General features: G+C 34.2%; 1 protein-coding gene across 1 annotated transcript in view; it reads left to right on the forward strand.

Moving 5' to 3' along the window:
• The window catches only part of ZC3H7A (zinc finger CCCH-type containing 7A), a 58,495-nt gene extending 37,805 nt beyond the window's left edge, over positions 1-20,690 (forward strand). The window contains exons 13-23 of the mRNA XM_036738456.1: positions 2,588-2,749; positions 4,058-4,254; positions 4,507-4,607; positions 5,074-5,255; positions 5,701-5,777; positions 6,977-7,110; positions 7,558-7,663; positions 11,699-11,807; positions 13,752-13,885; positions 15,885-16,048; positions 19,329-20,690. Of these exons, the coding sequence (XP_036594351.1) occupies positions 2,588-2,749; positions 4,058-4,254; positions 4,507-4,607; positions 5,074-5,255; positions 5,701-5,777; positions 6,977-7,110; positions 7,558-7,663; positions 11,699-11,807; positions 13,752-13,885; positions 15,885-16,048; positions 19,329-19,518 (1,556 nt within the window). The 3' untranslated portion in view covers positions 19,519-20,690. The remainder of the gene's footprint in view (positions 1-2,587; positions 2,750-4,057; positions 4,255-4,506; positions 4,608-5,073; positions 5,256-5,700; positions 5,778-6,976; positions 7,111-7,557; positions 7,664-11,698; positions 11,808-13,751; positions 13,886-15,884; positions 16,049-19,328) is intronic.
• The last annotated feature ends 2,903 nt before the right edge of the window (positions 20,691-23,593 follow it).

Genomic DNA, 23,593 nt, shown 5'->3' on the forward strand with positions numbered 1-23,593 from the left:
GCCTCCTTCTCCCTCGACTCCCCATCCCCCCCACCCCAAACCCTTTTTAACAAATATGCATAATCTAGTAAAACAAATTCCCAGCATATCCCAAAAATTTATATCTCAATTTGCACCATAATTCTTTGACACCTCAGGAGGTGGGTAGCACATTTCATCTTGTTTCCTCTGGAATTGTTGGTCACGTTGTGCCCATTTTCATATATTAGATCTCATAAGGTTTAAACTCAGTCTCTGAAGTAAGCAAATGTGAAAAGCCCTTGTGTACTTTGCTGATAATCAGTTAAATGAGAGTTTTGACAGTTGGTTGATCATATGTGATTCACATATTTGGCAAGTTTGGGGGAAATATCAATAAAGTTAGTTTGGTTGAATTTGAATTGAATTCAGAATAGTTCATTTAAAGTAGTTACACACTGGTATGTCTATGTATTTTTAACCTTAGTCTAGGTAGTAGATCATTTGTAGAAATATTTTCTGGTACTTTACATTTTAATTGTGTTTTATTAGCTTGCTTCTCATATGATGCTTTATATATTATGTTTAGGAATAATCTTAAAGTATTAAAATGTTGATGAATCGTTTATTTCATTTGTATGAATTTGAATTCTTTTGATCCAGTTCAGCAAACATTGATTAACTGTTGATTGTGTACAATTCACTGTGCTGGGCCCTGGGCAGAGGCACATAGATTAGATAAGTCAAGAGTCCCTGCCCTCATGGATCTTACCATCCACTAGGTGTTTGTGACACTTACTATTTTGTATGGCAATTATTCTACCATATGTTTATTAGTGGGGAAGCAGTATTATGTGGATTCTGATGTGAATAATGATCATTTCATTATCAACTATAGAAATCAGAAAATCAGTTCTGTTAGAGGTGGCATTTGGGTTAGGCTTTAAAGGAGGATGGTTAGAAATAAAAGACAGGGGTTGTTAACTTGGGGTCTGTGAATTTGTCCAAAAAATTGGTAATTGTATTTTGGTATAATTGGTTTCCTTTGTAATGTTATGTGTTTTATTTTATGCGTTTAAAAACATTATTCTGGGGAATTCCTAGGATTTACTAGACTGCTAATGGGGTCCATGACACACAAAAGGTTAAGACCTCCAGTCATTAGTCTGAGAGTGGGAGATTAAAATAAAAGAAGAGAGTCAGGAAAATGCAGGCTGTTTTGGGATGGATATTAGGTGTTTCAGTTTAACTGGAACATCGGAGAAATAATGCTAGAGAAATCTAAAAATTCAGGGTGCTATCTGATTGTGAGAAAATTTTGAATGCCAAGAAACTTATACTTACTCGGCAGGCAATAAGAAGCCATTGTAGGGATTTGAGCTAAGGAGTTACATAACCAGATCTATGTGAAAAGTAGATAAGGAGAAAAGTCTTTAGGATGGGCTAAGCAAGCCTATTTGTGAAAGGGAAGTGTAAACAGTGGGTTGAGAAGTGGAAGACTCTTGATAGATACATAGCCTAACTCAACTCATTGGTTTTATGTAATAGTTTTTTTTTTCATTCAGAGGGATTGTTCACTAATTTGGGGGGATGGGATGGATATTTGGAAATAAAAGATGTCATTTAGCTTCAGTTTTTTTAGGAAAAGTAAGCAGATAAGCACCAGCATGGTAGCAACTCCCAAATTAGGGGGTCCTGCTTCCCGTGCGCCAGCCCCCCCAAACGTGATCCATGCGTCACCTGTGCTTAGCATATACTAAGTGTTTAATAAATGTCTTTTTCATTCACTCAAGGGACGCCAGGTGTTGATGGGACTAATTTATTTTTAGCCTTAGTATGTATCCTGTAAAAGAGAACATATAAAGTGAAATATGCCTCCCCAAGCTCCCAGAGGGAAGAGCAAGTGAGTGTCAGCTTGGTTGGGGATCAAGTAGAAGGGAGCCGTGTGGTACTAAAATTGAGCAGGTAGAAGAGTGACAACTACACAGCAATATGTTTAGGAAACAGAATTCAAATTAAGTATAGAGGATGACTGGTTCCAAGCAATCAGGGAAACATATTTAGGAAGTTTCATGAATCCTTTCTCATGTCATTGATCTAAGATATTATTCTGTCAAAAAGTACAAGAAAATACTTGGCTGTCTCCAAAAGAATACTGAAAATAAAATAAACCAAAAATGTAAGCCATCCTTGTATAAAAGGTGCTGTGGGAAATTCAGGGTTTTGTATCTTAAGAAAAGCAATGTAATTGGAGAAAATTAAAAGGACAGTTTAAGTAATCAGTGAGATGGTGGTGCTGTTGTGTGAGGACAGACTTGGATTCTTAGATAACAGATTCATACTGAGCTTTATCCTCTTTATATTTAAATTATTGAGTATTGTAAAATATGAACACTTCAATGAGTTTTTCCTTGTATGGAAGTTGGAATGATGTTGAAAGGTATCTTGTGTAAATCTGACATATACTACAGTTACACTGTTTTTTTAAAATTTCCATTTGGAGTATTAAAGATAATTGGGGTATTTTTGGTGGGAATTTAACAATTGATATAAATTCTACCTTTATGTCAGTTTGTGATTGTAATTGGTTTAAACATTTAAAATCTTATATTTCTCTTTGTTTCCTTAGGTCCTAAATTAATGGATTATACCTACCTTCCTACTTTAGATCATAAATGTAAGAAAGACATTTTAATTGGTAGAATAAAGAATGTTGAAGATAAATCATGGAAAAAAATACGTCCACGACCAACAAAGACAAATTATGAAGGGCCTTATTATATATGTAAAGGTATTTTATTACATTATTATTATTATTCATTGGGTTGAATAAAGATAAGTAAGTGTTCAGTTAACTGATGAAAATGATATTGTATTTCAGAGTTAGCATCCCAGACATTTTGATTATACTCTTAAGCAGGAAAAAGAAATAAAAACAGCTGTGAGGTAGTGCACCAGGCTTGGAATCAGGAAGACCTGAGTTCGGATTTGGCTTCATTGATGCCCTAGCTTTGTGATCCTGGGCAAATCTAGTCATCTCTGTCTGCCTCTGCATTCTCATCTAATAATAGCGCCTATCTCTCAGCGTTGTTGTGGGAATCAAATGAAATAATAATTGTAAAGTGCTTTTTTTAAACACTAAGCATTATGTAAGTACTAGAGATTATTAGTACTACTACTACTACTATTACTAATTATTATTATGCTCTCCATCCTTTGGTGGCAGAAAATCACCTTTGTCACTATTTGAAAGTTAGTGACTAGAAGCAAGTTATTTGGAGTGGGTTTTTGATATTTCTTTAACTATATTTGCCATGGTGTTTAGGTTCTCTTGTATGTGTTTTGTGGTCCATATATGTTAACTGAGTCCTTATCTACTTCAAGAGTTATCTTGGAGGAAATGGGTGTGGTGGTACATGACTGTAATCCCAGCTATTCATGAGGCTGATGCTAGTGAACCAATGACCCTAATCTTGAGCTTGGGAGATCTGAGTTTCAGTGACCTAAGCCAATCAGATGTCTGCAGTAAGCTGAGCATAAATATAATGAGGCCCCAGGAGTGGGAGAGCTACCAGATTATCTTAGGAGGAGAGAATCAGCCTGAGTCAGACAAAGAGCAGGTCAAAGCTCCCATACTGATCATCATGGAACTGGGCCTAGGAGTAAGGCCCTTACATTTCCATCCAGTATGAGATAGGGTGACCCAGCCCTTAAAAAATAAATAAATAAATAGAGGTGATAAATATTGCCTCTGACTGGAGCTAAGCTGAGTAACATCAGTGAAATGATTGAGGTATTGGTAGCTTTGAGACCTTTGTTGTCTAGTGCTTAGAGATAAACACTCCTTTCAGAGTATTTATTTCTTGTCAACCCTCTTTTGAAATGTATTGTCCCTTCATATCAAATGACCCTGAGTAAGTCTTTGAATTTGCGTAGGGCCAGCAACATTTAGGCTATAGAGACTTTCTTCTGACATATTTAACATGTAAAATTGTATTTAAGATATTTAAAATGTAAAAACTTAATTTTATTATGGATAGCATTTTTTTAAACTGTCAAAATGCCTTAAACTCTTATAATTTAATGTTTTTAATCATAGATGTTGCTGCTGAGGAAGAATGTAGATATCCAGGTCACTGCACTTTTGCCTATTGCCAGGAAGAGATTGATGTATGGACACTGGAACGAAAAGGTGCATTTAGTCGAGAGGCTCTTTTTGGTGGCAGTGGAAAGATAAACTTCACAGTGTTCAAACTTCTTCAAGAACATCATGGAGAATTTATATTCCTTTGTGAGGTACATTTTCTAAGTTCTTTTTCTGCTACAAAACTGATGAGGCTTTTTGGCAATCATCAATTTCAATGTACATTTTCTTTGCAAGCTTTTATAAAATTGAATCTTTTTAAAAAAATATTTTGAATGGAAAAATTAGTGAATGTCTACAGTGGGTCATTGGAAGTACTGTGATGATAAAATAAAAATTCTAGGTAGGGAATTTTTTTTTTAGATTTTGTTTTTATGATAAACTCTATTTCTTATCTGTTCCAGAAATGTTTTGATCATAAGCCCCGAATAATAAGCAGGAGAAATAAAGATATTTCTTCTTCTTGTTCTCACCCGGTTACAAAGCACGAATTTGAAGACAACAAGTATGTTGGCAATTTTTCTTCTCATTTCTGTCATGAAAAAGTAGAAAGTACATAAAGTTTCCTTCTCAATACCAAATAGAAGCAGTGGTATTGTCATGCTATTTTGTTCTTTGTTGGTATTATTTTGAAGAATAGTCCATAGGAAGGAATTTTTTTAGTGGCTTTTCCAAGTGAAAAAATATTAAATTGATGTTTCACTAATGCAAAAAGAAATATATGCAAATAATACAAAAGATATACCATAGGCCAGATCATATTCTTTAACCCAAGTATTATTACAATAAAAGCATCATGTAACCTAGGTTGCTTATTGTTAAGGGGTTCCATCAGACAGTTAAGTTTACTTTTTTTTTATAATGACCTAAAATACATTCTCAATAGAGACCTTTAATTTTGCTTAGGATTTATTTTTGAAATACACATTCTTTTGCAGAAAATTGAAATATTGCCTCCCTTTTCACATCAGGTGTCTCGTTCACATTTTACGAGAAACTTCAGTCAAATATTCTAAAATCCGTGCTTTCCATAGTCAGTGTCAACTTGATCTGTGTCGGCATGAAGTTCGCTATGGCTGCTTAAGGGAAGATGAGTGTTACTATGCGCACAGCCTTGTGGAACTAAAAGTCTGGATAATACAAAAAGAAACAGGTGTGTAAGAACTGGAGGTATCCTTCATCAGAAACAGTAAGGCCACCTTAGAAAGTATTATGTGAACATCTGTATAACTGTAGGTTAGAATTTAAGAACTGTGGAAGCTGTCACTTTGGTAAGTTATACTATTGAGTTACTTTTTTTTTGTTTGTTTTTTTTTATTGAGTTACTTTTTAAGAAAATACCTGAATTGAGTCCAATTTAAAGTTGTTGCTACAAATCAATTTGGTGTGGATTTCTTAGGAGGAAATGTTTCTTAGGAATTCATAACAATTGTTGGCTGAATTTTTTCCCCCCAAATACGGTACTACCTTGTTTGTTAAGCATTAGATGAGGAAGTAAATATAAATGAACATTTAGCTGGTTGATGTTTTTGAATTTCTGCTAAATAAGTGGAGATTATTATGGAAATAATTAAAATAAAGGCTTTTGTACTTCCTAGGCATAACACATGATGCCATTGCTCAAGAATCTAAGCAATATTGGCAAAACATGGAAGCAAAAGCACATGGAACACAGGTATTTCCATTTGAATGCTCTACATTTGACATCCCATTTGAGACTAATATGTGAGAAATCACTTGTTAAATTGGTTTCAGTATAGGGTACAATGGGAAGCAGGATGGTACAGTGGAAAAATCATTGGCTCTGCAGTTGGAGGACCTGGTTCATCTGCCTCTTCTGATACTTATTACCTGTGTGATCTTGGGCAGTGAATGAACGAATGAAAAAATCATTTCTCTGCACTTACTATGTGCTTTTAATAGGCACTGGAGATACAAATACATGCAAGAAAGGCAGCCCCTTGGGGAACATTTATAGGAGAGCTAGAGTTAGAAAGTGGGCAGCAAATTGAACTTTTGTGTTAGGAAGGAGGACTGCAGGCAGTAAGCACTTAACCTCCTGGCCCACAGTTTCCTCATTTGTAAAATGATGTCATAGGAGATGGCTCTGAGTACTCTTCTAGCTCTGGAGCTATGATGACATGATCCTACATGTGGTAACTAACATTCTGTTTAATATTAAAGTTGAGTCAAAAAATTCATGTGAAAAAGGATGTTTTTAGTTCATACCACCCAGAGTATTTCTTGAACATCTACTTCTGTTTGTTGCATTGGTAGTTACTGCATTAGTTGTATTTCCTTATAAATGGCAACATATCTTCTGTACTTCAGACATGTGGATAAGGGGTGTATTCATGGTTACTTATAAATAAATATGTTTTACTTTGTAAGAGAGGCAGCTAGGTGGCACAGCAGGCAGATTGCTAGACCTGGAGTCAGGAAGAATTAATTAAAATCCGGTCTCTGATACTAAGTAGCTGTATGGCCTTGGACAAGTCATATGACCTCTGTCTCAATTTCTTCAATTGTAAAATATATATAATAGCATTGACTTCTCAAGGTTGTTGTGAAGATCAAATGAATCAGTATTTATGAAGTACTCAGCACAGTGTCTGGCATATAGTAAGTGCTATATAAATACTGGCCACTTTTATTGTTATTACTGTAATTATTATAATTGATACAAAGGATTGTCATATCTAAATGTTTTTATTTATTTTAGGATGAGTTATAAATGTTATCAGTGTTATTAAAAACTGACATATTATTTAGTTTGCATGTGTAGTGGTACCATTTTGATTTGGGGAAAAATTCTCATTTTCCTATAATTTATTTTTTGTTTTTGTTTTTTTATAATTTTTTTTCTTATTTAAGGTACCTGGAAATCAAATAAAATATGGATCTCTTAATTTAAAGATAAAGTTTGTATGTGCCCAGTGTTTGAGAAACGGTCAAGTCATCGAACCAGATAAAAACAGAAAATACTGTAGTGCTAAAGCAGGGCACTCGTAAGTAACATGTACAAAACAAATGTTAGTTTTATTATTATCCACTTCATAGGTTGGAAGATATCTTGTTAAGAAATTATGAATGCTACAACATAGGAAGAAAAGTGAAAGCATGGAAGAGGGCAAGGGGAAAGTAAATAACTTAGGAACTCAGAAGTAAAGAATTAATTTTTAGGATTGTCACTTTAAAATTCTTAAATTTGATTTTTTTTGTGACCGATTTTTGTTTTTCCTTTAATTTTAAATGCTCAAGAGCAAAAGTTTTAATGTAAATATCAGCATAAAGTGAGGTATTATTTCTAATGTGAAATGTCACTTGTCATAGGGTTAAGCAAAATAATTAGATAAAATCTCTGATGGCCCTTGAGGTACAAACTTTCTATCTATTCCTATATATTGTACCTGTTGCCAGTGTATCTTTGTTTTTCTGAACTCCATTTTTCTTAGGTGGACCAAAGATCGTCGAGCGATGAGAGTGATGTCTAATGAACGTAAGAAGTGGATGAACATCCGTCCTCTTCCCACAAAGAAACAAATGCCTTTACAGTTTGATGTACATACGTAATTTTTAAGCCACTTTTTTTTTATTAGGCACCTCAAATAATTGCAAAATGACATTAATTTGAGGGAAACTCAAATCTTTTAAACAGTAATCTTTACTAGTGAACTTACAATGAAATTAAAAGCTAACATTATTTGTTGTTATTCCTTTTTAATATTATGATATTCAAAAACATTTTAAAATAATGTCTTAAATATTATTTAATTAGTTTACTTAACTTATTAAGTAGTCAAATACTTTGACAATGTATTTGGTAACAGTCAAGCCATTGGCTCAAAAAATTAGCTTGGTTAGTGAGCTACAAAGAACTCATAAGACAAGATGCATATAAGAACATTTTGTTTTCTTTATAGAGAGGCAGCATAGCATAGTATGTGCAGGGCTGGCCTTGGAGTCAGGTAGACTTGGTTTTAAGTTCTGCCTTTGTCACACACTGTCTATGTGACCATGAGCAAGTCACTTAACCTCTCAGTGCCACAGGCAACTGATATTATAGATTTGGATCTATCCCCTTCTCTCCCCATCCCACCCCCCATTAAAAAATTCCAATTATCCAAAAAATAATTTTTTGAGGATGATAATTGAGAGGCAGCATAGTGTGGTGGATGGAGAGCTGGGCTTGAGAGTCAAAATGTTTGCTTTGTTCTCTAGTTGGCTATTTAAGACTGATGCATTGGTAGAGAATTTCTTCACTGTATAACATATAACAATGAAATCACAGGTCTGGTTTCCTCTCCTTGCTCCTTGCCCCCCCCACTAAAGAAAGATAGAAAGAGATATTAAAGTTAGGGGCAAAGTTATCAGATAGCCTTCCAAATTTACTTTGGCTAACTTTAAAGGAATTGCTTGTATGTTCTGAATCATATCTTTCACCTGGAGACAATGGATATTTGCTTAGAGATATCCCACATTAGGACTTTGAAATTTTATCATTTGGGTTTTGTGGTTCATTTTTTTTAATATCAGAAACATAGTTATCTAAAACTATTATCATAAAAAAACAGATTGACCTAAATAGAGCTGGGTTAATATTTTATTCAGATTATCGCTAATGTCCTTTTCAAAAAACAACTTTAAAGCTCTTATTCTTTGTGATTTTAATTCACCAATGCTGTATCTGTTAGACAAGAGCTCTTTGTCTTTAGGATAATTAAAAGTTTTTTTCTGGCAATATATATTTTCAGAATCAGCTTTCAAGCGTTGTTTACGATTAAATTACTGACACTATGCAACTTTGGCTATTTGAGTCGTATATTTTTTGATCTAGCACAGGGCTGTCCAAAATGCAGCCCGCAGTGCGATTTATGCAGCCCACCTATACAAGCATATAAATTGACATAAATGCTTTAGTAAACGAAGCCAAACCACGAAAGAGCTCTCACTAAAAACACAAACCAAAATATGTTGTCTAGTGTTTCAATAAAAACCTAAGGTTGGACAGCCCTGATCTAGCAATATTTAGCATGATCCAGTTTTGTCACAATCTGTGTAGTTTGCAAAAGAATTTCTAATAATAAGAGAGGAGTACTGTCTGTGAGAAGAGAGCATGAGAAAGTATATTGTGGAGTAAGCTGATATCTCTAGGATTGTAGGTTCATAGCATACATTTGAGAGGGAACTTTGAAGTCATCTAGTCCAACACCTTCATCCTATAAACGAGGAACCTGAGGCCAACTGAACCTCAGAAAGGTTAAGGGACTTAATTTAATATCAGGCAGATTTTAAGTGGTACACCTGCTCCTGATATTTGAAACCCAGGTCTTCTGACTCCAAATGCAGTGCTTTTTCTATGGCATCATGCTGTATACAATTCTCAGTATACTGTGGCAGTAGGAAGAGCCTTTCACACAGTACAGATGAACTGAAAATGCTGTTAGCAAATTAAGTTGTAGTCTTTGTTTAAGTAGGTAATAGGTGTTGAAAAAATAAAGACTGACTTTTCATTGTTTTATAGAACTTTGCAGTTCTGTAAAGTTTATACTTTGCAACTTATGGTATATTTAAATTTTTATCGAGTTCTTTTTTGGTATTTTACCTAGAACCCTTCTATGCCTGTAGATATCCAATGAATGACTGCCAGTTTTCTTAATATGATAGGAAAAACCCTAAACATTTGCCTGTGCTCAAAAGATAACTCTTAGGTGAAAAATAGTGATAACTGTCCCAAATTCTGTGACAGTTAACTGGAAGAACTACTTACTCTTAGTTTTAGGAAAAATCTTCCCTCATCCAATGTTTATTGCTAATCTTTCCTTTTCCTATAATACCGTTCACAAACATATACATAACACACCAATGTATATATGTATGTAAATATAGAAAATAATTATACATACGTGTGTATGTATGTACACACACAAATTATGGCAGAAGAGTACATCATAGCTCAAAGTCTGATCCTTTTGTGAATACATTTTGGTATGTTTTATTAGGCAGATACATCTGTTAAGAGGTGGCAGAATGAAGGTCTTACCTATCTGGCTGTATAATAAAGGAAAAGATAAGACATGGACAGATGTTAAAAGTACACTTGTGTCTGTTATCATGTTTTATCTCCAGATAGGCACAAACCTATAGCAGGAGGTGTTGAAAGGCAATTTATCTTTAATTGTACTCCATTGTAGATGGGCATGAAATTCATGAACTTGTTTTCTCCTATGCTATGGGCTTGTTCATTTTCAGCCCTTAACCGTTGAGGTCATTAGGTTTGTTAGTGTCCAGTCTAGAGTTTTCAGTGGCAGAAATGTGGCTAATAATACCTTATTTGCCTGAAGGCAGGAGATTGAACTGATTGCTTGAGGGCTTGTCCAACTCTGAGATCTATTTAGGATTCTGTCCTTATACTCTGGATATCACCATCCCTGAAATGTTTTTTCTATTCACTGTTATTGTTGATAATATTGAAAACAAACTGTTAAAACTCATCCCTTGTGGCATCTGGCCATCTTATTTATTTATAACTAGTAATGGAATGTAATTTGGCACACGGGAATGATGATATTCTGCATGGAAAAGCAGTTTTTCTGTTGAATAATATGTCCATGTTTATTTTAGCTAGTTTTTATTAACTTCCCTTGATCCAAGTGATCGGGCATAAATAGTTAATAGTTTGAAAACTGAAAGCACTTTTAAAATTCCATATAAGCAAGTAATACACTTTTAAAATTACATAGGTTAAGTAATGTATTGAGTGGTGTGGGCCGGATCTTATTCAAGCAAAAAATAAATTGGCATAAACTTACCAGTAGTTGTATTGGAATGTATGACATAGAAAAATGAGTATAATTATTTGATAGAGTTGTAACTCAGGTTTTTTAAATAATGCCAAATGTTTTCTTGTTTCTTGACAGACGTGATTCTAAGGCAAGTCTTTAGATTTGTACCTGTCAGTATAGCACCTTTATGTTCTACAGAATAACAGGAAATGGTATTATAGGAAAGCTATAATGTCCTAATTAATGTAATAATTATCTTCAGATAATGTACATCTAGTGAGATGGAGGTCATCTTCTATCATTTTAAGTAAGTTAGTTGGTAAGGGTTTTCTGAAATCTTATTATTTAGTAATTTTGGGGCTAGTATATTAGTATTTCTTCACTACCCTGATATATCCAGTTTATATACTAACAAGCTCAGTTTTCTCATTGTTCAAATAAAGTCAGAAAAAGTAGTGTGTCCTAAGGTGGAGACTTGGAGCTATAAAACCCAAATGACCAGTTTATATTAATTGTTAAAGTGATCTGCTGTGTGGAGAACTAAAACAACATATTTGAGTATTTAGATATTTGCATGTAAGAATAGGCCCTGTAATTTATGGCATATTTGTTTTAAAAAGGTGGAGACTGAATTATACATTTTAGATTACTATTTAAAGTTAAAACCTCACCTAAAAGTTTTCATTTTTTAAATGTTATTTCTGAGTCTAGAATAGAAATATATAGTCATCCTATCCTGACTAAATGTAAAAAATTAGGTAGTTTCACTTAATGCTTCAGGCTTAAGAAATATTTTTTTTCTTTCATATAGCTATGCAATCATATTGCTTCTGGCAAGAAATGTCAATATGTTGGAAATTGTTCCTTTGCGCATAGTCCTGAGGAGAGAGAAGTTTGGACTTATATGAAAGAGAATGGAAGTGAGTAAAAATGAAATTTATCTCAAATATAGCTTCAGAACTAAGGTTTCATTTCATCTGAGTTTTTTAAAGTGTGCTTTCCCCCTTTTGTAATATCGTAGTTTATTTCCTTTTGCATATAGTAGGTTACTAATATTTCTTCTTTTCTGCTACCATTTTTTCTTGTGAGTTCATATATTAAGTACACTAGGGAAACTCAGTAGTTAAAAGATATCAGCAGTGAATTTTTCAGTAAATCAAAGGGTCTAAATACATTGTTTTATAACTGGATTTTTATATATTAGAGTTTCATAAATCAATGCATTCTTTTAATATACCAAGCTAAGTTTTTAAAGATGTCATTTTACCTGAAATTTAGTTTTCATAATTAAATTCAACATATATTCACGAACACTTACTTAATGTTCAAGACACTGTTCTAAGTGCAGGGGGATAGATACAGTGACAAAAAGAAACCCTTCTATTGGGAATAAGAATGTTTAAGAGAAAACTCAGGCTGTATTTGAATATTGAACTGCAAAAGTTGCAATCATAAAGTTCATCATATTAAGAAAAAATCCTCCAGTAAGTAGATGGAATTTTATCAAATACTGTAGTCTAACAGTCTACAGGCTCTTCATTTAAAATATGTTTATTCCATTTCCATTCTCTTTGAATACTGGAAAGCACTGAAATTCTGCCATCTCTTTTTGTAGAAAGTAGTGTATTCTAACCTCTCATGTTAAGAAGAAAGTATTTAATAAGGAATTAAAGACAGAAATAGAATTCTAGATCTAATAGAAGACACTTCTTCAGATACTTAAGAATACTTCCTTCTGTTTTTAAGAAAAAAAGCTATTCCTAGGTTGCCTGTGGGCAACTAGGTAGTACAGTGGATAGAACACCAGGCCTGGAGTCAGCAAGACCTGAGTTCAAATGTGGCTTCCGACACTAGCTGCGTGACCCTGGGGAAGTCACTTGATCCCTGTTTGCCTCAGTTTATCTGTTAAAGTGGGACACACCGAAGAAGAAAATGGCAAACCGTTCGAGGATCTCTGCCAAGAAAATCCCATGGACAAAAGCCACATATGACTGAACCACTGAACAACCACAACAACAAAGTTGCCTAACCTTAGTCTATCAAACCACTTGGGAAAATGACTTAATGAAACTCTACCAACTCATTGTCACTAGATTGTATAGCATTTGGCAATAATGCCAAATATATGTTTGTTTGTTTTTTTACCAGAGAAAGCAACTTTTAGCTACTGCCCAAGATCATTACTCGTGGTTATGTTATTGTGAGGTGCATTCCAGCTTTAGGTCCCTTCTGGGAATACTTGTTTGATTCTTGAATTTCAGTCAAGTTTAGAATGTTGATCATAATTGTAAATATATTTCTAATCTTTATGAGTAAAGTATCAGAGTCAAAACCATGGCAAGTAAATTTTCATGGGTATGGTGGTGAAAAGAGTTTTTAATATAAACAAACATGGTATGGTGCTGACATTGTCACTTATGGTAGTATCTCTTGATATTTTCTGATTTTAAGTCCAATTAATTATAGGAAAGTATCTTGCAAATGCAAAGAGGATCTATAACCTAGGAAGCTAACTTTTGAAGTTCTGACAATCTCACATTTGGGTTTTTAAGCCTGTTAGCTTATTTACCACTTTCTATTTATGCACTTTCAGAAGTAGAGTCCATTCTTTTTTTCTTTTTTGGGGGCAGGACAATTGGGGTTAAGTGACTTGCCCAAGGTCACACAGCTAGTACATGTGTCAAGGGTCTGAGGCTAGATTTGAACTCAGGTCCTCCTGACTTCAGGGCCGGTGCTCTACTCACTGCGCCACCTAGCTGCCCCCTGTAGAGTCCATTTTTATTCTTTTCTATTGTCATATGCTTAAAATTGCATATATTTCCACTGTGGTGTGATTGTCAAATATATATATTTTTTTCCTTCAGTACAAGATATGGAGCAGTTTTATGATATTTGGCTAAAGAGTCAAAAACCTGAAAAAACTGATGATGTAGCTGGCCAGTCAAACAAGGAAAATGGGAAACAAATTCACATGCCAACAGATTATGCTGAAATTACTGTAAGAACTACTTAGTAATTAGAAACTTTTTAAGTGTATGGGGGGGGGTCTGATTTCATCTGTATAGATAACTTTTAGTATGACAACTCCTTTCACCAATAAAAATCACCAGTTCATCTATAACTTGGAGTTTTGGAGTGCTAACTGGGGATGTTGAAAAGTTAAATGATTTATCCATGTTCACATACACAGCTGGTCTATATCAGAGATATGATTGAAACTAAGTCTTCCTCTCTACCTATTCCCTTTTACCATCCTGCTTTGTAGTGATAAACTTAGCATATATTAAAAAAGCATTAATTATAGTTTTAATTTCAAATTATTTGCATTACTTTTAAATTGAAACAGATAAATCTAGTATTGGCAGAATTGGAAGTATATTGGGTGAGCATTCAGGAGACTTTTGCTCCTAGTACTAATGTTATTATCTCACTTTCCAATTTCAGGCCAGTCACTTATTCTCTTTGATCCTGAGAGTTTCTTTAACTGTAAAAATGTGGACAAACCATTACAGCGCTCAGAGTATATTTGTGAATGCTGTATGACTATGACCTTTCCGTTAAAGTCCTATTTGATGCCACATTGTAGCAAGGAAGTAACCTTGGATTTTCAAAGACTTTGCCCAGAGTACACAAGCTTGGCAGCTGGAAAGTGTTCAAGCATGAGCCCAATAACTGACCCAGCTGAGAACTAGTTAAGTTGGAAGAAGCTCATCCCCAGACAGTTGGTCAAGAGGGGACCAATTTTTTTAAAGCCTATTCAAGCACAGAAGGATTGCTTGTAGCCTGCCTCAATGTGTCTGCATTGATAAAAACATAAGTCCTTGAAATATTGAAATATCATTAAGGTACTTCAGTGATACCTGAAAGGGTAAGAGTCAGAAAATCAAATGGTAACATAGAAAAGAAACTGGTATATGTTTCTGGTACTAAATTTTTTTCTGCTTGAATGCTCTCAAATAACAAACATTTTTAAATGGCATTTTTACTCATTATCATAAATTTAACTTTTTTCTGTCTTATTTTCTTAGAATCTTATGTTTGTCATTTGTTCTTTCTGAGTAGTATTGATTTCTGTATCTAGTCAATTTTAGTTTTTCTTAAGTTGGCATTTTGTATACTTTCCCTCCTGTCTTTAGAAAAACATTTTTATTCTAGGACTTTCTGAATGATTGTGGGCAAAAAGTACTTTTAAAGGTCCATACTTTTTATCTTTGTTCCCTCCATTATCTTTCTTACTGTCATTGCTTTTTAAATACTAGGAATTGACTTCCTTTTGTTTGAAGAAGTGTATTACTTTTGCTTGAATCCTTTCCACCCTCCTATTTCATGTTCTATATTATTATTGTATATAACATCTGAGTGACTTTTACTGTAAATTTGCTCACATTAGTAAGGGAGGGTGTGTAGTAGAGATATTTCAATTGGTCCTTGCTAGGGTTCTAATTTATCAATAACCAGCATCTGTATAAGGATGCTTAGAGTTAATGATGTGAGCAGTCTTCCAAAATTGACTAGAGTTCTAGGTTGGAGTAGACCCCATTTTGGACTTAAAAGTCTTTGAGAACTGTTTCTTGCTTTCCTTGTATGTAGTATCTTCTTTTTCAACAGGATCATATCTCATAATTGATAGATTGTAGTAATTGACCATGTAAAAGTGTCAAGTAACTTTCAAACCTAAGTGTTGAAATGATTGAATATTTATAGCTTTCTCATCTTGAGGGCTGTTTAAGATTTGATAATATACTTAGAGCATTTCCTTAAAGTAAAACACTTTTTCTTAATGCTCATAATGCTTTATGGAAGGCAGAGGTTGGGAGGTAGACTAGAACCAAATATTTTAAATTATCATGGAAGAAAAAAAGTATTATTTTGTTATCAAAGCTGGTCACTTTTGCCTGTTTGAATGGATTTTTTCAATAAGTTTAAACTTTTAAGCTTTTGTGTTATTGAGTCTAACTTTAATTGAGTAATAACTTTCATTTTTTTTCTGTAAATAGGTAGACTTTCACTGCTGGCTGTGTGGGAAAAATTGTAATAGTGAGAAACAGTGGCAAGGTCACATTTCTTCAGAGAAGCACAAAGAGAAGTTTTTCCACACAGAAGATGACCAGTACTGCTGGCAGCACCGTTTCCCAACAGGATATTTTAGTATTTGTGATAGGTACGTAGGTTTTATAATTTCAGACCTGAAAATTATTCATCTCATAGTTTCTTTTTTAATTTATTTATTTTTTTTGTTTTCACATCACTTTCATTTCTGAATATATCTTTTCCTCTTCTCCTATCCAGCAAACCATTGCAACAAAGACTAATAAAAAGGGGGGAAACACTTCAGCAAAAGTGACCAACACATCAATTGAGTCTGACAGTTGATGTGGTTTTCCACTTCTATAGTCCCTCAGCACTGCAAAGAAGGGAGGGAAATGTATTTTTTCATTTTTTCTGGGCTAAGTCTTATCATTATGATTGCATAGCATTCAGTTTTGTTTTGTTATTCTTTCTGTTTATATTGCTGTTAATGTATATATTGTTTCCTGGTTTTTCTTACTTTACGTTGTTCCAGTTCATATCTCTTCCCAGACTTCTCTGAATTCTTCATAGTCATCATTTCTCTTCAGCAGCATAATATTCCATTCTGTCATTGTGCCATCATTTATTTTGCTGTTCCTCAGTTTATGGGCATTTACTTTTCCATTTCTCTGCTACCAGGAAACAATGATAAATAAGTATTTTGGTGTATGTGGGTCTTTTCTGTCTACATGTTGAACCATGGGATCTTTTGCTAAAAGGCTATGGACATTTTTGGCCCTTTTTTTGAAAGCATAATTTCTTAAGTTGGCATTTTATATACTTTCCCTCCTCTCCTTAGAAAAACATTTTTATTCTAAGACTTTCTGAATGATTGTGGGCAAAAAGTACTTTTAAAGGTCCATACTTTTTATCTTTGTTCCCTCTATTATCTTTCTTACTGTCATTGCTTTTTAAATACTAGGAATTGACTTCCTTTTGTTTGAAGAAGTGTATTACTTTTGCTTGAATCCTTTCCACCCTCCTATTTCATGTCCTATATTATTATTGTATATAATATCTGAGTATATAATATAATAACTGTCACTCAGTTTACTGGGCCAATTCATACTTCTCCCAATAGTGTATTAATCAACAAGCATTAAGCACTGTGCTATGTATTAGAGCTACAAAAAAAAAAAAAGAAACAATCACTTTAAAGCTTAAGGAGTTTATATTCTGCACAGGAGACAACATATAAAAATAGCACAGAATCTATATATGCAGAATAAATATGGAATAAAAATGAGGCAGTTAAAGAGCTCTAGTAGTTTGAAGAATCAAGAAAGGCATCATGTAGAAAATGGTACTTGAACTGAGCCTTAAATGAAGTTAGAGATTCTGTGAGGCAGAGGTAAGAAAGGGAGTGCATTCCAGGCACGGGAACTGGTCAATGCAAAGGCATGACAATTGGAGAAAGAGTATGAGGAAAGTGTAAGAGAAACAAAAAGGAGCCTAGTTTTTTGGGACTGTAAATTTCAGGAAGGAGAATAATGAGGCTGAAAACAGGTTGGGATCAAGTTGTGAAGGACTTTAAAACTCAAAGCAAAAGAGTTTATATTTGATTCAAAAGGCAACAGGGAACCACTGGAATTTATTGAGTAGGAGAGTAAAACAGTCTTACCTATGCTTAAAGAAGATCACTTTGGTAGCAGTGTAGAGGATGGATTAGAGCCAGAGACTTGAGACATGGAGAGCCATAGGATTCCATTGTAATAGTTCAGGTGAAACAAAATGAGGTCCTGAGTTAAGGTGGTATCTGTTTAAGGAAAGAGAAGGAAAATTTTAAATATAAGAGATGTGGAGGTAGAAACAGCAAGATTTGATGATTCATTAAATATGTGGAGCAAGAGATAGTGGAAAGCTCGTGATCGTGCTAAGGTTATGAACCTGAGAGACTGGAATAGTGGTTGTCCCTTCCACAGAAATAGGGAGGTTCTGTAAATGTGAAGGATTTGGGAGGAAAGATGAGTTATCTTTGGACACAGTGAAATGTCTAATAGGTCACTGGGGATATGGGACTGGATGGAGCTCAGGAGAGGTTTGGCTTGGATTTATAGATGTTAGTCATTTGCATAGAAATGCTAATCAAACATTTGGGAGCTGATGAGGTCAGCAAGAATGTAAAAGAAGAGACAGAGGAGTACTAATGTGCCTGTCTTTCTCTAGTCATTAAGCATTTCCATTTTTTTGTTGTTTTTGCTTTTTTTCTGGGTGTGAGGTAAAATATCAGTTTTTTTATTTGTATTTCCCTTTTAGTGATTTAGGGTAGTCTTTCATGTGGTTAATAGTTTACAATTCTTTGGAGAATTGTTCATATCATTTGACCACTTATCCATTGGTCTTATATTGGTCCTTGGTCTTATATATTTATATTGGTTCCCTGTGTATCTTTGATATCATATCCTGTCAGAGCTATTTAATGCAAACATTTTCTTCTGAGTAACAGCTTCTCTTGTCCCGGTTGCTTGATTTTGTTAACAGAAAAGATTATCAACTTCATGTAATTGAAATGATAGCCAATACTTAATGAAAGAGAAGAAATGATGAACATTAAGAATTCAGAAAAACCTGGGACCATTTACATGAGTTAGTTGATATAAATTGATGCAGAACTAGTAAAACAATATGCACAGTGACTACAACTGTGTAAATGGAACAAAAATCCTAAACTGAACATGGTGTAATTGTAGTGACTAACTTTACAGAAGAGTTCAGAAAAATGCCCATCCCTCCCTTTGTAGAAGTGAGGGACTATGGGTGTGTAACTTCATATATTATGGTGCCTGGGGATATATTGGTTGTTTTTCTGAACTGTTTTCCCCCCTCCTTTTTAATTCCTTGGTGCATAGGATGGATTGTTGGGTAGTGGAGGAGGAGGAGGGATATATTAAATATGATGTAAAAACAAGAGTTATCAATTAAGATGCCAGGAAACATAAGTAGAATATCTTTTTTTGGAATGTTTTATTCTTTACGCATTTTTATGTGGAGGATTCTCCAGGATAAATATATGTCTTTTATAAAGCATTCTCTGGGGTGACTATATACAATTTCAAAAAATAGAATCTTGTGCTATAAATATACTAGAAAACTTAAACTGTATAAGCATTTTATATTTAATGCCACCTATAGTTTTTTATTTTTATTCATTGGTGATGTACAATATCCTAAGTATCCTTCAGTCTGTATTATCTGTGTTTGAAATTAAGATCACAATAATTCTCAAGCAGTTCACTAACTTTCTGACCATTAAAATTTTTTACTAAAGGTCTTATATAAAAGAACAAGTGTAATTATATAAATCCTTATTTGACAATTTGATATCAGGAAAACAAATTGATTAAGTTTTAAGCATAAACTTCTTTTAATAGATATGTGGCTGGTACTTGCACAGAAGGAAACAACTGTAAATTTGCCCATGGAAATGCTGAACTCCATGAATGGCAGGAACGAAGAGATGTTCTAAAGATGAAGCTTAGCAAAGCAAGAAAAGACCACTTGATTGCACCAAATGATAATGACTTTGGAAAATATAGTTTTTTGTTTAAAGATTTAAACTAATACTAAAAGTGATATGTATGTTTCCTAATCAAAGCATCAACCTGAAAATTTCAAAGTATTCAAAAGCATGTAGCAGAGAAGCTGCAAGTTTTCTGCTTGTATTGGCATATATATTGTTCCTCCTGAACAACATTCTACAGTGGTTATGAAAATGGGGTGTTTAACAGATCTGGCTGAGCCGTCATGAAACCAGATGGTAAAGTGACAGGCTGCCATAAAGTATACCAGATTTGCCATCTGTTGAACATAATTTTGGATGGAAGGTTGTTAGGGGGGAAAGGATGAGGAAAAGGAAAACCTCTCTTGAGTTGGTCCTTAAGCTGAGACCTTTAAGGTAAGAAAATAAACAAATGTTCTGGAATAAGAAGAAAATGATGGATGAAATTCTTTAAGTGTTTTAATGGAAAGAGTTTGTTTAAAAAGAAATAAAGTTTGCTACTTATCTGTATGTAGGTTGCTAAAAAGGATTTTCTTAAAGATTTTAAGCAAAATAACCATTTAACAGTAGTTAATTTGTTGAATGGGGTATTTTTTCTCTATTTGTATGTTTCACTATCACTTACTGAAAAGAATCTTGAAGAAAATGTGCACTAAGAATTTTTGGAAAATCAATTGGCTGAAATTTTGATTTTTTTGGTCTTTGCTGTTAAATGATGATTTTGAAAGATTTTACTTGTATTGTTGGTATTGTGTATTGTATGGACCAATATTGCCTGTAATAAAACTTTATATAGATGCCTTTTTGGGGGGAGGGGGGCCAGTCCTTTTTAATGAAAGAAGTATTGATGAAACATTTTATTTTCCTATTCAACATTAAGGTTCCTCAATTTTTTTTTGTAGTCAGGAAATTATGTACTAAATGCTTAAACATTTAGCTGCCTCTTTGAATGGATACGTTTTCTTTCTCTGTACGCTTTCCTTTTGGATTAATAAGAATCTTCTGTGTTATTGACTTACATGCTATTTCTTATATTAGCTCTAGTGCTGTTCCATGTTTTATCCTAAAAGGAGTGCATGATGTCTTCTGAGGAGGTGAAACCCAATATTATGTCATCCTTAGCTTTTTACAGTACCAACTTTCATATCACTTTATGAGGCCATCCTATCCATGCTATTTTGAGATAAAGCAGTAATGTAATTAAAGTAATAAACTACTTTTACTCACTGCTAAATTGCTACTCTCTTTCTTTATAAATAGATGTTGCTCATATGTAGTTCATGTTTATGGTTGTGTGTGCATTTTTGGTTAATGTTTTGAACCCAGTAGTTTTTTGAGTCTTTGTATCAACAGCCATTTTAAGTTCAGAGATTACAATTAATTTAATTGAGAGTACTGAGGAAAAATTTCACCAGTACATGCTTTCAGTTGAAACTTTTGTTCATTAGAACAATACTTGTTCTTGAGACATATTCAAGTCTAGTGTTTTTCCAAAGGCTGGACAACAGGGGCAGATTTTTGCCAATGACTTCTTGTAATGATTACAAAATTTTTTGTAATTGGGTTCAACGAATGTGGTATCCTTGTTTGAGGTCCCGATTTTGACTTTTTCCATGAAGTATTTATATTTATTTTCTTTGAGGGAAGTCTATAAAGTGCTTTGAAATCCTTACAATTAGTATGCCACATAAATAAATAAAACATTTCTGTTCAACCAGACAGAATAGTCTAGGCCAGTCTGAAGCAACTAGATTGTGTAGAGGATACTGTGATGGAAAAGCTGATTTCAAATGTGGCCTCAAACACTTACTAGCTGTGTGACTCTGTCTGCTTCAGTTTCCCCATATGTAAAATGGAGGTAATAAACTATCTCTTAGGGTTGTTGTGAGGGTCAAATGAGGTAATGTTTGCGAAGTGCTTTGCAAACTTGTGTAAATTTATTTATTTATTTTTTTGGCAGGGCAATTGGGGTTAAGTGACTTGCCCAAGGTCACATTAGCTAGTACATTTGTCAAGTGTCTGAGGGCCGGATTTGAACTCATTTGTCAAGTGTCTGAGGCCGGATTTGAACTCAGGTCCTCCTGACTCCAGGGCCGGTGCTCTACTCACTGTGCCACCTAGCTGCCCCTAAAACTTTAAATTTCTACATTATTATTATTGCTTTCATTATTATGCCGTTAGCTTTGTCCTCATTCTCATCATACACACATGCCTCCCTGGAGAGTTGTGCAACACCGGTGTCAGGTTCAAAATGTTTCTATAGGAAATAGTAATTTTTAGTGATAAAGCAGAAATATTTATAGGTCAAGAACAAATGAGAAAATAAGGTATATTGAAAGCAGTGGTATGATTTAATATGAAAATAGTTCATTTCCCATTTAGTTGTTTTGTAATACTTCCAGTGACTATTGAGGCTGTGATGAAGCCAGTAGATAATGCTGGGATATAGTAATACATATATATTACCATTCATGATCTTCGGTATCTTCGGAAAAACCTCAGTAACTGTTCTGTCATTCCAGGTTAGTGGTCCTCTGCCTTTCAAGGTGATTGCCTCTCATTCTAAATCTTAAGAGAACTGCACAGTAGTTTAATGTTTGATATTGGATTGATGACTATGTGCCTTTGTATCAAATATAGTCATTATAGGTGCAGTTTTAGTAATACCTCAGTTTCAATATTAGATCCTTGAAGCAAGTCCAGAGGACCTCACTTCAAATCCTAGTTTTGCTACTTAATACACCTGTGTGAAATCACTTCTCTAAACTTCACCTTCCTTATCTGTAAGATGAGGGGATTAATGAGAATAGATCTCTGCGGTCTCTTCCAGATTTAAATACATGACCCTGTGATCTTTCAGTATATTTGTAATCTCATCCACGTGGAGTACTCCTTCCACCAAGACAGACTGCAACCAACCCTTGAACTCATGCATTGTCCTCCAGTGACTATTACTAAATCTTGCTTACTACCTTCTTTTCTGACCGTATATCACATATTTTACACTGTTTCCCTTATGTGCAATTCATTGTTTATAATATGTTATAGCTTATTCATGCTTTCTGGGTGTCTCTCCATTGTCCTTTGAGTGACCCTCAACCTTAATACTTTGTGGACTATGGTAGTCCCCATCACTGTGGAAGTCATAAAGCATCACTGAAGAATATTATGAAATAAGATGGAGCCTTCGTTATATTGCATGGTTAATGTTAGTATATTCCAAGTCACAATTACACCTTCATCAAGAGAAGTTTCCATTGCATTAAAGTGGCTTTAGTAGGAGAAAAAGGTTTTAAAAAATCAATACTAAAACTCCTTATTAGTATTTTTAGAGGGCACAAGCAATAGCTTGCTTACATGGTAGCTTTGACATTTAGCCCTGCTAGCAAAACCATGGATAGGGCACCTTGAATTGGGCCTCAGTAAGGCAAATGGTAGAGAGAGAGCTCTGTGAATTGACACTTTAAAAAAAGGTGCTGTCCTATATAGTTCCCAATCTCTCCTGCTATTATCAGTCACCAAGGTAGGACTGCCCCCACTCCACTTTTCACATAATACCTAACAGGATATATGCGGCCCCTTTGTAATTTTTTTCTTTTCTTTTTTCTTTTAATTGTTTTTCTTTGAGGCAGTTTTATCTTTTTATTTTACTTGGATGCTAATGATGGTTGGAAGGTGTAATAGTTTTTTCAATAAAATTTATTAATCAAGAATTAAGTACTTATTTTCCAGTCACTGTGCTTATGTGCTGGGGATTCAGGTATAATGAAATAATCCCTACTCCCACATTCTAATGGTGGAAACAAGTACATATAAGATACATATATTCAGCATAAACATAAAGTTAGTATATACATACACACCAAATAATAAAGTATGAGCAAGTTTAGGATTGAGGCATTAGCAGCTGGGATCAGGAAAGGCTTCTTGCAAAGGTGGTTTCTGAGCTGCATCTCAAAAGAAGTGACAGACTCAATTATATGTAAGGAGGGAGTGCATTCCAGATTGAGAAATGGCTGGAACAAAGGCATCAGGCAGGTAATAGTGTCAGTCAAGAGGAGGAATGAGGAGATAAATTTGGCTAGTTCGATTTTGGGGGTGGGGGGAAATAATTACCAGTGAGGCTAGAAAAGATAG

The sequence above is a fragment of the Trichosurus vulpecula genome, chromosome 9 (genome assembly GCF_011100635.1).
Source record: "Trichosurus vulpecula isolate mTriVul1 chromosome 9, mTriVul1.pri, whole genome shotgun sequence".
Classification (NCBI taxonomy): domain Eukaryota; kingdom Metazoa; phylum Chordata; class Mammalia; order Diprotodontia; family Phalangeridae; genus Trichosurus; species Trichosurus vulpecula.